The sequence below is a fragment of the Corvus moneduloides genome, chromosome 19 (assembly GCF_009650955.1).
Source record: "Corvus moneduloides isolate bCorMon1 chromosome 19, bCorMon1.pri, whole genome shotgun sequence".
Classification (NCBI taxonomy): domain Eukaryota; kingdom Metazoa; phylum Chordata; class Aves; order Passeriformes; family Corvidae; genus Corvus; species Corvus moneduloides.
In genome coordinates this window covers 4,543,216-4,558,834 of record NC_045494.1, presented here as the reverse complement: position 1 = coordinate 4,558,834, position 15,619 = coordinate 4,543,216, and the positions used below count along the sequence as shown (strand labels likewise).

Sequence of the window (15,619 nt, the reverse complement as noted above, 5' to 3'; positions counted from 1 at the left end):
GTGGCCCAGACTTAGTAAAACCTCACTGACACTGAGCCATGCCGTAAATCAAATCTCTCCTGATGGGAGAGGGTGTTTTAAAAGTCCTTGCAATGGAGGCTTTCCTGGAGTTTCACTGCTGCTAGATAGCTGTTTATTAAGTCTTACCAGAGAAACAGAGTCACTAGCGTGACCCAGGCATAACACAGAGCAGAGAATGCAGGAGAAAAGTCTAATTATCAAGATTTACACAGCCTTTTAAAGATAATTTAACCAATGGTTACTAAAAATGTGTATTATTTTCACTTTCCTACCAATTATTCAGTAACATGGCCAGGAACTGCGGAATTTTTTGTCCAATCATCCCAAATTACTTTTACTGCAGAATATGGAGTAGTAGAAGAAGAAGAAGGTTTGGAGAACAACAACAATCCTCCATTTTGATGTTTTTTGCTCTTACCTATTTACTACAAAGAGAAGCCTAAAACCTCTAAATTTTTCACCCTGTGACAATCTTACATAGTAGTCTATCACCTAATTCACACCATTGTATTTTCTAGTTCTTGTCTGATCATAGGCAGTTTTTTCCAAGGTTGGAGGTCAAAACAGTGTTGTTCAGGGGGGTAAAAACCCTTCAAAACAGTCAGAGAAATATTCTCGGCACTCTGGGTTCCTACACCTCCCAGACCTGCACAAACTGTTCCCATTGTGCCATTTTTCGTGTGTGATCAAAACAAAGGTAAGAATCTGAAGATTCGAGGTGGGACTTCTGTGAAGTCTTATGAAAATGGACAGGCAAATGACATGAGCTTTAGGAGGACATGGGGCTCTGATGCTCCTTGGCAGTTTTGTCAGATTGGCATTAAACATTCAGAGATAAAAAGCAAAGCAGTCTTCATCTTTGGAGAGGTTGAGGCGCCTTTTATAGCCCAAAAATGTGGTGAAACACATCTATTTAATATAGAACATAGAATAGCAAGGGAGTTGTTCTTGTGGAGTATGTAGCAGTTGTTTTGGGGTTTTTTTGAGAGAGACTATGCATGTGATCCAGAGGAAGCACATATTTTTCCTGGTGCAAAACACTGAAATACTTGTTCTGTTCAGCAGCCTTTCATGCAAACACCTTTAGATTTCAGTAGTTACGAAAAAAAATTGAGTATCATGAAGCTCTTGCTCTGAGATGAAGCAATTCATCCATAGTATGGATACAGGATGGATTGGCAGGTTAGATGGGTAACTTGTTTCAAATGACCTGCTGGAAGATCCCTGGAGATAACTGTTCACGACCTTCTTTGATAGCAAAGATCTGTAACATACAGATTGTTTCTAATATGTATACAGGGAGGAGCTTGAGTTAGAAAACCTGTCACAAAAGGAATTGGTGATCCTGAGCAGGCACTGGTCTCTCTCCTGTCTCAATTTCATGCTATTATATAAACTATGGAGAATATTTCAGGAGTAACTTGGAAATGTTGTGTTTTAGCTCATGGAAGCCCTCAAAGAACAGGAAGAGATAAATTACAGATTGCGACAGTACATGGACAAGATAATTCTGGCAATCCTGGACCACAATCCGTCTATCTTGGAAATAAAGAATTGAAAAGAATATGAGAAGAAAAAGCAGCAACTGCCTGATATTTCTGCACATGCCACTGGATCTAAGCAGCACTCTGATACTGTAAATGAATCTATAAATATATATATACACTAGGTGTGAGTGTGGGTGCGCGGGTGTGTTTATATGATGTTTGGTACACTGTTATTTGTCATTGAATTGGCTTGGTTAGACTTTTTCCATGCACTTTCAATACCTGTGATGAGATGGATACTGTATATTAATGTAATAACAATATAACTGGATCATGCTGTTTTAGATACTGGACAAAATTACTCTACCTCTAGTTGTAAAGGTAAAAAAAAGACAATGGAAACATATGGATGTGGCCCTAACTTTAGGAGCAAGAATTTTTTTCTTCGTTCTTCCAGGAATTTGGGTACCACAAACCAATTGACATACCCAGGTTCAGTTCCTGACTGGTGCTGACTGTGTAATTTCCTATTTGATTTATTTTTAGTACTTAAACCACACATCAGATTAAGAAAACAAAAAAACCCAAAAACACAACAAAAGCCAAACTTGGGGAAAAGATACAAAGTAAACGGGAAGAAGAGTAAGATATTGCAGAACTTTTGCTATTTGTGAAAAATCACCATCCACTTGTTTGCCACTGTCAGCACAAAGTGGTTTTGATATAAGATCACTTTGGAGTCTGCTTTGGGATGCTCTGAGCCTGCTCTTTAACATGTGTACATGTGTGGTTTTTACACCGTGGTCCCTGTAGCATTGAGGCAAAGAGCTTTTCATATCTGTTCCCCTATTTTCAGGGGTATAGCATGGGCCATTAAGATGAATTCTGGGATCCTGCCCCATCCCCTCACCCTGGTTTTAAAGATTTCACTGAAGGAACACATTCCAGTTTTTACCAAAAAAAAGAAACAGAGCAGCAACAACAAAAAAATTTGCATGAAATATCTCACTTCAGGGGGAGGAGGAGGACCAGCCCATGACATTATGTGCTGAGTTGCTTTCCCACCTCAGACAGCAACACTCCTTAGAGAATGGAATTTTTTGGGCAGGCTGTGCAGAGGAACGACTGGTTCCTGGCACAGCAGTGGAAGACAGTCTGGTATGGAGTGGCTTTTACCTATAGGGCAGGAAAAAGAAAAAGAGCTTGGTCTTGCAGGAGTTGCCAGTCCAGACTGAGCGCACACTTGCATATCTAAAGCTCTGAGTAGGGAATACATCCTGATTTAGATGAGCAACTGTGCAGGTGCTTAACTTTTTAAGTGTGTGCTGCAACTGCTCATGGAAGTCAGTGGGAGAGAACATTAAGCTTTAAAGTTGAGCATATGCTTAAATGCTGCCTTAAATAGGGATGACTTCAACATGTGCCTGTGTTCTCCAGAGCTGGATCTATACTGTAGGCCTAGGACCTTTTTAATTAATAATGCAGCTTATATAAGGAGCTTATGGAATTGATTGGGTAGTTGAATGCTAAAAACAAATTTTATTCCATGCACTTTTTTTAAAAGTTTCACACTTTTGATTCACACCAACTGGCACAGAAAAATAGGCTCAAGTATCTGGCTTTCCCCAATGCATAGAGATGTTTGCTCTATTGAATACACGCCCCAGAGGAATGTTACACTAGCAATGCCTGTGCTTTTCTGTGTATTTCTTGCTGTTGGCAGTGTCTTACCCCTAGTATTCTCTTGATGTATCTTGGTGTGTATATGTGATGCATTTTTCCTGAATTTGAATACATAAAACTGTATTCAGTTATGGATGTAAATATATATATTCTTTTTTTCTGCAATCTCTGTGCTCTTGCCTTCAGTGATGTGTTACTGGAGTGATGGGAAGCAGGGGACGTACTGAAATCAGGCTTTCTTGAAGGCAAGAAAATAAAAACAGTTTGTTTCTATGTATCTGCATTAGGCAGGTGTAAAGTAAGTGGAAAGAGAGAGGTACCAGAGGAATAACAACACCCCAGTGCACAAAGGTCTGCAGTGCTCTGCAGGGGAGAAATGGGACAGTCTGGTTCAAACAGTGGTGTCTCAGGGCTGGGTTCCCGAGGCTCTGCGGTAATCTGGAGGAAAGGATTTAAAGCCTCCTTTGCCACCTGGGAATGGTGTAAGATGTAACATTGCAGCAGCTTCTGTTTGTATAGAAGTAGGTGGAACCCATGGAAATCCCACGCATCTGCCTTTCCGACCTGCTGCTTCTGGATGTGCCACCCAGAAGTTGGGAGAGGAACAGTTCAGCCAGCTCAGTGCTTCCTGCCTGCAGGACTCCTCACTTACACTTTAGTGATGTCATTTCCCTCTGCCTGGTGCTGTCTGTGGGTTGTGCCAGGGACTTCACTCTCTTTATAGGCCACCGAGAACTCTTCCACACTGTCGGGGGACTGTTGCTAACCTGCTGTGACAAGCACGGCTGGGTGACCCAGCAGCCCTGCTGCTAGAGCTGACCGTGTTTGGGAAGTTGCACTGCTGTCCTGCTCTCGTGCAGTGCATTTTAATAAGAAATGTTGCAGCTTAGACTGGTGACCGAATGTTTTCCCCTAATTATTTTTAAGTAAACTGGACTCGGGTTCAAAATTTTAATGATCTAAAGCCCATTCCCATTAGGGCGGAGGACTGCTTCACTGAAAGCAAAGCCCATGGATTTGAACAGAAGACATGACTATAGTGATAGCCAAGTTTTTGTGCAGATAATTATATGTAGGAGGTGAACAGTCACTAGTAGTGACAAATAGTCACTGAATCTGGCTGAAATCCTGAAAGCAGTATTCTAGCCAAGGGTACCCAGCAGTGGAAGTTTCTTAAAACTTGCAGGACTTCTTGTTCAGCTCTGTACCCAACTGTGTTAGTATTTAGAAGCTCTTCCTTGCTCCAGTGTTTGCATTTGAAGAGATGTCTTACCACCATGTTGGTGGTGGTTTTAGCTGTTTTTTTCTTCTGCTCCTGTGGGGCCCTCGGTGTGGTACTGCTATCTGTTACTGTGGAAATCATATCCAGATACTTGCTATGTTTGACAAATAATGTGAGTTGGAGGTGGGAGGGGCATTTCACTGGCAGATATATTTTCCTCTAAGGTATCCACCTCTAAAAATACTAATTAGCAATTGCATTCTTAGACTGAGTAGCTACAGATACTAGACCAACTTGTCTTGCAGCTCAAGCCCTGGAGAACCCTTTTATCCCAGAAAAGAAGTCATCATGTTTTATGACATGCAGGTAACTTGGTAATAAAGGATCACTTGATGGCTCATTGGGGCAGGGAGAAGAGTAATCTGATACCAGTGTTGCAGAGAGTGCATATTTCGATCAAGTATCAGACACTGTGGCAGAACAGACAGGAGATGTTGCAAATAGGGAGGCAATAATTTTGGTGTCTGTTCTCTGATAAATTTCTTACTTCTTTGCTGTGGACATCCTTTACGTTCTCAGGCTGGCCAGGAAAGTACAGCCTGCCTCAGTCAGTGTTACTGTTGGTGGAACAAGGGCCTCCCTTCCCCGGGTGAATAACTTCAGACACAGAAATGTAGTATCATCTCCTTCTAGCAATACACAAATGCTGTAAACATTCCTGTGTCAACCCATGGTTCTATTTAACCCTTGGGGATGCAAACATAATCCCAGGTACTGTATCTTGATGTCTTCCTTGGTTCATTTGACCTTAGATTCTGAAAAGCTAAATGATATTCTGGTCAAACCTGTTGCAAACCACTACAGGTATTTCTGTACAGTGAAAAAAAATTACTGCTTTTTGGCTAGAAGCTGCCCTTGGTCAGGCCAGTCCCACACAAGGTACTGCAGAAAAATTACCTGTTTCAAAGCTTGCATTTAAAGATTACCTGAAATGTAGTCTCTCAAGATTTTTCTGGTATTGTCTGCTTCCCTCCATACTTCAGTCTTCAGCTGCTGCCTAGTTCTGATTTCAGTGATGCTGATTCAAAACTGCTTTGACATCAAAACAAGATTTTTCAGCTCTTTTAATAGCTTTGATTTAAGACTGAAGCTGTTTGAGAATTTGTCTTGTTTTGAAGTGCAACATTGACAAACTGTAACCATCCCATCTATTTTAAAAGAATTTTTAATATGAAAATATGTTGCAAGTTTCCAAAAGCCCAACATCCAATGCACTTTTGTTGCCAACTTTTCTTTCGTGGTCTTTGGGAAAAATTCGGATATTTCTCAGCCAGCTTTATAGGGAGTTGAACACAGCATTATTATTCTCAAAGATATGTATCAACAAATATTTTGCTGTCTGAGTGCAACAATACTCCATTTACTTTGGTAGAACTGCACTGCTCTCCAGAGAGGATCTAGACCCTACAGTATTTAGGCTCCCTAATCTGGTTTGTAAATGAGGGCTTGGAAGCTGATATATAAACACACATTGTGGGCTGCTACATGAAGCACTGCTCAGTGGTCTGTGGATCGTAGTACCCATGACATGTGACGAGTCTAAGAACTAGAATTTACGAATAAAAGAATGCTTTTTTTACATTCTTTAATGGCAGTAAATATACAGTGGTTTTCTCTTAAAACACATACTGTACAGTGTGGTCTGAGGGATTTTTTTTCCAAGGAAGGAAGGAAGTAGCAGCTGATCAAACACTTGCCAAATCAGTGGCTTGGCTTATACTGATTGAAGTGAAAACTTGACTCAGACTTTAACTGAGCAGTTTCTGGTGTAAGTAGCAATGCTCGTATTCTTGTCAAGTCATTTGTTACTCAAGAAACATTGTCAAGAAGTCATGACAGGTGATGTAACACAGCTGGTTGGTTCTAAAGGACATAGTTCCACAGTTCTGACAGTTTGTTCCTTTGCATCTCAGTATTTTTGAATTCAAAATATTGATCTTAGGAGCAGTTTGCTGTTGAAGCATGCATGGGTTTCTACTTAGTGAAACTCTGCATGTACCTTTAGAGCTTGATAAGGATTGCAGTTGCTGTTGGGTCTGAATCCTGTTATCTTGCATAATGCACTGGGAGTTGCTCTGATGTACAAGAGAGTTGTGTCTTTCTGGGACTCTTCATCAGTGTTCTGTTGACATTTACACTCTTGGTCTTGTCCCCAGCCACTGTCAGGTGTCTATGTGCCTTGGGGCAGCACTTTGAGCAGATGGGAGGGACAAATTCAATATTCTTGGCTTCAGTGCAACTTTAGCTGCCAAGGCAAGAATTTCAGTCCTGTCTTTACACCAGGCCAGTCCTGTCCTTCCCTTTTTTGTGGTCATAAAAACTGGTTGTGTCCCCTGTGCATGACAAAATCTTGTAGCTGATTCTCATGGTTTACAAGCAGGTGGGGTGAGTAAACCTGAAGGCGATCCAGGTGAGGGATCCCTGGGATGTGCCTCAGTTCTGTACAGGTGTCCCACTGCACACTCTACTGACACACTCTGGGAGGCTCAGCCCTGCAGCTCAGCATGGCCAGTGCATCTCAGAGGTCATGGCAGCAGCCTGTGAGGATCTGCAGGCAAAATCTGCAGGCAGGACCACGCTACCATAGTTTGCCACAGTGTGGAGCCAGCTGACAGAGCTGGTGGTGTTCTCTAAACCCTGGGTTTCAGCTTGCTTCAGTCTCCAGGTTTTGTTCAACTGCGAGAGTAGTACTTGGTCAAACATACAGTTAGAGAGATTACTTTTTACTTAAACTTTAAGCCTAAAGAAAACATTAACAAACATGGGCTTCTGCAGTGTAATTTGGACACCTACCGCTGGAATGGAGGTGCTGTGAGTGGAGCAGCTGTGACACCTGAGCTGTCAGCTTTGCTGGGCAGTGACACCCTGGAAACCCCTCAGAGCCGCTGTGCCCCAGTGAGGGGTGGCAGGTGACTGTTCTGGGGGACACACAGTCACTGTGCAGATGGTGAGGGGGGCTGCAGACACTCTTCCACCCAGTGATGATCTTACACTCCCCACCATCAGCCTTGTTTTATTTACTACCTTATCCGTAGCTAAATTATTCTGGCTTTGGAGAAGGGACATCAGAAGGGGAAGCAAGAATTTAGTATCCTGTGAACACTTCAGTATGCTACAGGGCAGTAAATGTTGCACTGATATATGTTTAAATACTGAGACTTTTTGAGAATTACTGTAAAATCAGTTGTGAGAGCCATTTGTTTTTCTCTGTTGCACAGACTAGTCACGTTTTTTGCATGGTTACATATTTTAGTACTTGTGCCTTTTACTTCTCTGTTGTAAGGATACGTTTTATTTTCACATTTTATCATCTGGTTTTTGGACACTTTTTATATACACTTCCTTGATCATCTGGTTTCTTGTAATGTACATGTGTATATATAAAATAGATCAGATTTGTATTCATGTGCCTCTGAGATGTAAAAAATACTCATTTTGTACAGGTTTTTTTAGAAGCGCTAGGTCATGGTCTAAATTACATAGCAAATGAAATTTAACATAATTAGCAGTTCTTTGTCTTCTTTTAGGAATGTTGTGTCAGATGGTTGGTCTCTTGTAAGGCAGTATCACACACACTGCAGATTTATTATTTTAGTATCGTTATGAGACCAATTCTATCCACTTGTTGGCTTCAGTTAATTCAAAATAATAAAACAATTAAATGTTACAGTCATGACTTGGTGGTTATAGTTTTTATTTCCATTAAAGCAAATTTGCTTCTTTTTGTACTTGAAATGGACACCAGACCGAAATCTCATTTGAACACATTGCCCCTTTCAGGTTAACTTCCATTCTGGGATTACTTTTGTGGGATCGGGCAAGTGATTTACTTTGCCCATTAAAATGGAAAGAGAAATAGCATTACCACTTCATAGACTCTCCATCTTAGAGTGCCCTAAAATGCTTTAGTTACTCCTTCGCTTCCTTCCCTGGCTTCTCTGGTAGCGTTTTCTAAGGACAGACCCTGGATCTGCATGACTAGAGATCTTCCTCTTGCAGATGTGAGAGATTGGGTGTCTTGCCCTTCACATTTTCGCAAATGCTGAATAAACTCCTTCCCTTGGGGTTTGTAGCACAGCACTCTCCCGCAGGATTTGGGAAGCTGTGTAGATGCATTGTGAGCCTGGACATCTGCAACTCTGGCAACCAGGGACCTTGTTCTAGAAGTGTCCTCACCTCCCTCCAGCCTCTTCTCAAGCTGGTGGTTTCATTTCTGGAGTGTTGACCCTGCTCATCTGGCGAGATCCTTAAATTGTCCTCTCTCTCACACCTTGTGGTTTATCAATACCCCACTCACCAGCACCCAGACACAGTGAGATAATAAACTGTGGTAAGTCTCAAGGAAGAAATCATCAATATCCCCTAAATCTTCCAAAAAACAAAGTTTTGATCTATAAAAGAGTATGTTCAACTCTCACAAGGCAGAGTAAATAAATAAAATTATTCTTACTGAATTTGGCACCCATTTCACTGAATATAAAGCTACCTTAGAAGCAAGGAGGTGGCTTTATTTTTTATTTCAAAGGCTGCTTGGTATGAAAATGAGCAAAGTTCACTTGCTCCTTTGTTACTAAAAAAAGCAGCCAGCAGAAGTGGCATATGACTATTTTTAATCTCACTCTGTAATTTATAACACCAGTGAAGTGATGTCAGTACTGTTGCACTGTGCCATTACACTATTTTCTCTGTATTTTTTTGAAATACTTTCTGAGGACAATAAAGCTGTCCTTGCTGATGTGAATCTTTCAGGTAGCTGTAATGTACAATCAGATATGTAAATATTATTTGCTTTCCCTGCATGACTAAAATGTTGTCTGTGGTGGGTGACTGATTCAATGTCCCTTCTTACCTTCCTCCCTGGTCCACCTCTATTTCTGTGCTTCATTTAAAGAAGGATTGCCCAGATCTGTTCTCACCTGCCCAAACACCAGCTTCATTAACTTTGGATTAGTTACACAAATGGCACCAGGGAAGGAGTTTGCTCAGTACATGCCTTACCTGACACCCTTAGCTGTGTTAAACTTCCAAGCCAAAGCTTCACAGGACCAACCTATTGATCTCTCTACCCATAGTGCTGCCCTTCTCAATTGATGGGAACTCTCGGTGGGAGCTGTTTGCCGCTGGCTCCAGCTTTTTAATGTGACTTAAATATAATTATTTACTGACCCATGTAGCTAATGAGCACGTGCTGTGGCTCCTTGCTTGAGGAACAGTGAGCTGTTTGTGGGGAGGGCACAGCCTGGAGCTGTGTGTTGTGGGGATCTGGTGCAGGGCACAGTCTGGCCTGGCATGGCAAGCAGTGACCACCTCAGGGCATATGCTGAGGGGAGTTTCACTTAAACCAAAGGCAACAGCTTCCCCGGGAGAGTCCTGAGGGAGAACTCTGCCATGGGCGGCTCCTAGGAGAGGCTGAGGCTCCCGGGTGTACCTGGAAGCGCCATCCTGGGAGCAGCACCGCAAGGTTTGTCCATGAGGGACTAGGACAGTGCTGGGACACCTCTGGCTGCGACTGGAAGCCGGGACCTGTCATGGGTGCCATGTGTGCAGACCAGAGGAGACCCTCAGCCTGATGTGGGCTCAGGCCCACACATCCCCATGGCTGGCAGAACAGGCTCTGCATGAGGCACGATGGTGGAGGACACACCCAGGGCCTGCAAGACCGACAGTCTAGGGTAACTTGCTTTTAATCTCCTGTTTGAGCCACCAGGCCTGCTGTCCTCTTCTCTGGGCTGTATTTTAACTGCTGGAGTCAAGAATAACAAGTGAGGAGCAGCTTGAGGTTCCAGGCTGCTTTTTGCAAGATCTGTGTGAAGTGAGGGGAGCACGCTGTGGCCAGGTCCCCTCAGGGGCAGCTGGTCCTGAGATGGTGTCTGTACAGGGCACATTGCCCAAAAGAGGGGCCCATTGCTTTGGGAAAACGCTGCTGACAGAGGGGCAGACACTGTCAGCCCAGAGAATGCTGGGTGCTCCTTACTTGGGAAAAACTGAGCCTTTTTGTTATGTGTTGGGGACACGCCAGGATGAGGCGTCCCCTCAAGCAGCCCACTGCAGTTCCCTGCCCTGTCCTACCTCCCCAGCAGCATCTCAGATGAAACCATCAGGGCTGGCCTGGGAATGCCAGCAAAGCCCAGCCTGACGTAGCCACAGGGTGCAGGTGGCTCAGGGATGTGTTTCCACAGTGGGTTTGAAGTTTAACTCCTGAAAAGCTGCTGCTCCCACCCCCAACGTGCACCTCAGGTGACACTCCTGTGCTTGGGTGTTGGAGGTTAAGAGTTTTTCCTTTTGTTCTTTCTCTTAGGGAATTTTCTTCCATTTTGTTGCTAAGAGACAATAACGACCGGGTACTTAAGAGAGACAAAAGAAGTTTCCCCGGGAAGGGAGAGGTTGGCTACTGTCTTGTCTTAGGGTTTCTAGTGGAGGGGCAGAGATACCGAGAGAATTGGGGCTGGGAGGAAGGGGGCTGGGGCAGCTGCTAGTTCTCTTGCTCTCGGCTTGGGAGGAGGACGGGGAGTTACTGCTTTCTGGGCGGGACGGGGGGGGGGAACTGCTGCCGCTGCCTGGGGCCAGCCCAGTCCTGCTTCTTCTGCAGTGGGTGAGCCTTTGCTCGTGAGAGCAGCCACTGAAGTGGGACCTTATTAACACCCTACCTCACTTAAAAAAGGACTTTCGCCATCTGTTCCAGTGCTTCAGGGGAAAAGCCCGAGATCCCCCAGCCCCCTCGCCCTCCAAGGGAGCCTCTCCCTGCCGTGCTCAGGAGCCAGGCGGCCGTTCCCCAGCCCGGCCATTCCTTTGCCACTGCGCCGGGTTTTTTGCTACGCTGTAACTCGCACCTGCCGGGACGCCCCGCGGTTCCAGCTACAGCTGCAGAGTTTCTGATACATCTCATCTACCACTCCGAGACTTTGCTCATCCCTGCCTTCCCAGCTCGCTGCTCCGAGGTTCCTGCTACAGCTCCTTTTGCTATGCAGAGGGGCGCCGGGATCGGCTGCTCCAAGGGGTTTGTAAAGGCAGCCCCTTCTCCGTCCCATCTGCGGCTGCGCCGCCATCACCGTGTGGAGGGGGACGGCTGAAACCCGCGCCACAGCGCCCCCTGCAGGCGCGGGGGAACCATCGCACCCGCCCTGCCCGACCGGGAGCCAGCAGCGCCCCTGCCGGCCGGGAGCGGAACTGCACCGCCGGGGAAGGTGCTCCCCGAGCGGGAGCAGGCCGTTCACTGGGGCTTCTGGTCGGTTGGTTTGTTGTCGCTGCCGCTGTACATACACATTCTAGAAAAGAACTGTTCTTGCTTTTCCCATCTCTTTGCCTGAAAGCCCCCTAATTTCAATATTATAATAATTTGAAGGGAAGGGGGTCATATTCTCCATTCCAACAGAGGTTCCCATCTTCCTTGGCAGACACCTGTCTTTCAAACCAAGACATTGGGATAACAAAATGTGACCATTTTGCACCTGTGTGAAAGATAGTGAAGGGTGTAAAGCCAGGGAACCAAGCCTGTGGCGTATTATTTAAAATACAAAGCAGAGTCTAAGGTGTTAAGATCTCTGCCTTCAGCTGGGCTTGGAGCAAGGCAGAAAGGGAAAGGGAATTTTGAAAAGACTTCACTAATCAGTTCAAGCCTTGCAGGGCAAATTTTCTCCTTTAAAAATTTTTTTTATGGTCTTCAAGTGATCATACTGTACCAAACAGCTTTCATTTGACTGACAGTAGTCTCTAAACCTGGTGTATGTCTTTTACAGTATCATCCCATGAGGCTGTGAGGCAGCTTTTCTCACAGTGGGTACAGATATTCGGGGGATATTCAGGGAATCAGAGCAAAGATACTGTATGAATAATCCATGCAGCGATGTACCTGTGTGTTATCTTCTCAGGCTTCTCTGTTCCCAGATCCCTCCCAGCAATGAGATGTTGGATATTCAGATTTATAACAGCAGGCTCAAAGAAAACTCCCTACTGTGTATGCTAAACCACTTCACCAGAGAGGCACGGAGCAGTTTTGTTCCCAAATCTCAGCAGCTCAGGATAATGTGCTGTACTACTGACCTACTTGCAGAGCAGTTACTCACTGGTACATGAGAAAGACGCAGTGGGAAAGCAAATCGCCTGTTACTCTGGGGGCAGGAATCATCAACACTACGTATCACAAAGTCTGTAATAGTTTCTAGCAAATTATGCTGTTCTTACTGGGCTGGGGAGACCCAAGACCCTTGGGTCATTTTGCAACCAGGAATTAAAGCTCAGAACTCCTGGGAGGTGATTGTTGCCTTGCTCTGATCTTTTGTGGGGGGAAAGTGGGTTTGGAGCCAGAGAGAGGCTAAATGGGGTAGAGTAGGAAACATTGCAGGAGTTCTGACTCCTGAGAACTTGGGCAGTGACAAGGAGAGCTGTTACAAAGAGGAAATGCATCCCATGGGAGTCAACTCCTGTAGTCTGACAGCAGGCTCTGATCTCCTCAGGTTGTCTTGGCTGACACGTTTTCTTCAGCATAGCAGTCTCAAAGCCATGACTTTGATTGTTTTCCCTTGCTCTGTTCACTGGTCTTGATGGCCCATGTTTCTACATTGTCCCGACTCTGATGGCAGACTGGGATCTGGGATGTGTCACTCCACTCTAAATGTCTTTTAATACATGCAATGCAGCAGGGACTCTCCTAGCTTGCATAACTCAGGATGAAATTTGTCCTTAGAGCCAACTGCTTTTTGGATGCAAATAGAGGATAGAGCATATGACCAGTAAATTGAAGACTGTCCCAGTTGTATAACCATAACTATTTGGGTTAATGGTGATTTTAAAACGACTTTGCAATGATAGTATGTCAGCATGTCCTCTGGCATGGTGCTTAAATCCGAATTTCCCTTACACTGAGATCTTTGTGCCTTAGCAGATGGATGATGCAGTTTGTATTTTGATGTGATAGTGTGTAACAGGGATTGTGACTCAAGTACAGACTGTTGCTGAACAGACAGAGAAGAGCTGGGCTGTGGCACCAACAGAAGTAATAGAACTCAGAGGCTGAAAGGCTGCAGTCGCTCTCTCCCTGTTATACTGGAGCAAATTGCTGGTTGTGCTTTGTGAAACGCTGTATCTCTTGGCCACCCTGTGGCTTTTCTTAACGTGCTGAGGCTTTTATTTAAAACCTGAGCGGTCACCGGGCAGGGCTGCTGTCAGCCCTTCAGGAATCCTCTGGTCAGACTGAGCATTTGTCCAGCGTGACAGAGAAATAACCCCTGACCAAGCCTGTCCTTTAGCTCTGGCTGTGCATAGCAATGAATGGGGGGATGCCCTGAAGAAAAGCAGCAGCAGCAGAGGGGTTTGCTTTTGTTCTTGGAAATACTGTGTAAATATGGATTGAAGGTGCAGCCCCGAAGCCCCCTCTCAATGGCCCCATTCCAGGGAGCAGCAGGGCTGGGCTGTGGGCACAGAGGAACTTCCCTGCAACAGAAAACAGCCGGGCTCTTCCCATGACTCTGCCAGAGCTGGGGACGGAAGAGGAGCCTTGCCAGGGCTGTCCTGTGCAGAGGGATGTGGTTCAACATTCGCTGCCTGAAATGTAAAGTCCTGGGCCACAGAGAGTGCAGGACGTGGCTGAAAAACAGCTGCGAGTACTGCAACCCCAACAGCTCCTGCCATTCTGCTGGTTTTGGGCTCTGAATATCACTGAGATGCTGACTTCCCAAATGACTGTAGCCTCAAAAAGTAAACCTTACATTTTTGGGGTAGATTTGGTGCAGTATTTGTATGAAGACCTAAAAATGGGACCCTCAGGAAAGCAACTGTTCCTCTCTGGAATGAGTTGATCAGGCTTCACCTGGTTGGTTTATTTGAGCAAGGAGCACACTGCGAATGCAGGATGCATTCCTGTAATAAAGGTTGTGTAACTCAGATCTGATTCGACAGACAGTGGGGCTTGGTTACAAATTCATAGCATAAAGTAAAAATAGTGATTCTATTATGTCAGATTGGTTCTAACTGTGCCTGGATTTTTTTGCATTTTTTTTGTTTGGTTTGGCTTGTAGTTTTCAGGAGGAGTATGTAAGCCAGAAAAATACCAGATTACTTTCTGCTGCCCAGCATTGGTTGAAAACTAGAAAGCAGGATGAAAAAATTCAATGCAAAGCTAAATAATGGTTCAGAACCACAACCTTTAAATTCTTCCCTCCTGCCCTACAGCTAATGGTGATAAAAATGAGAGCTGATCCATTTCTTGGGTTTTAACCAAGCATTAGCCATAAGACTAAACATTTGGTAGCTGGAAACCCAAAGGAGGAAATATTAATGATGCAGTATTGTATTTATGATTTATGCTACTGTGATTTGACTATGGAAACAGAACATAATGGGTTTGAAGTAAAACGTGAAAATTCAGTTTGAATATCCGGAAACACAGACTGCCTGATACTGTCCCAAGGGAAGGGGTGGAAACGCCGCTGTTTGGCTCTCAGGGAGACAGGAGGCAGCGGGTGACGATGCCGGAATGGAACTGCGCCGTGCCGGGACAGTCCCCGCCGTCCCCCGGTGTGCCCTAGGAGATGTGATCCACCGGGCCGGTGCGGCTCGGCGGGAGCGAGCAGGGCTGGCTCCTGCCCCGGGGGATCCTGCCCAGGGAGCAGGTGCCGGAGCATTGCCGAGCGACAGGGCTGGAGGTGTGAGCCTGGCAGGACTTCTCTCATTCCGAGCAGCTGCTGTTTGTTTCCTGAGGCAGCCCTGTGATTTCGCAGTGATGCACCGCGTTCCTCTGCCCTGAGAAACACCGAGAGGAAGGAAAGCAGAGCTTCACCAGGAAGCCCGCTGTGTCGCAGGAGCGGCGCTCGGGGCCACCGGGAACACGACGCGGGTGGCGGCAGCGGGAAGAGCTTTCCGAGGAGTGCCGCTGCAGGGACGCGGGGCAGAGGCCGCCCGCGCTCCCGTTCCCGGCGCTCCGCCCCGCGTCCTCACCTGCCCGCGGGAGCCCCCGCACGGCGCAGCCGCTCCGCCCCGCCTCGTTCCGTCCCGCCCCGATCCGACCTCCCTGTCCCGCCCCGTCCCGCCGCCGGCAGCGCCCCGGGCCGCCCTCCCGGCCGGGCCTGTCCCTGTCCCTGTCCCGGCCCGGCCCGGCCCGGCCCGGCCCGCCCGCGCCGCTCGCTGCCTTCCACTGGCGGCGCGCAAAGGC

At 46.0% G+C, this 15,619-nt stretch overlaps 1 protein-coding gene across 4 annotated transcripts in view; it reads left to right on the top strand.

Annotated features, from left to right (window-relative positions):
• The window catches only part of RAB11FIP4 (RAB11 family interacting protein 4), a 125,192-nt gene extending 117,043 nt beyond the window's left edge, over positions 1-8,149 (top strand). For all 4 annotated transcript variants that reach the window (XM_032128962.1, XM_032128960.1, XM_032128959.1 and 1 more), the window contains one exon: positions 1,463-8,149. In XM_032128962.1, the coding sequence (XP_031984853.1) occupies positions 1,463-1,579 (117 nt within the window). In that variant the 3' untranslated portion in view covers positions 1,580-8,149. The remainder of the gene's footprint in view (positions 1-1,462) is intronic.
• The last annotated feature ends 7,470 nt before the right edge of the window (positions 8,150-15,619 follow it).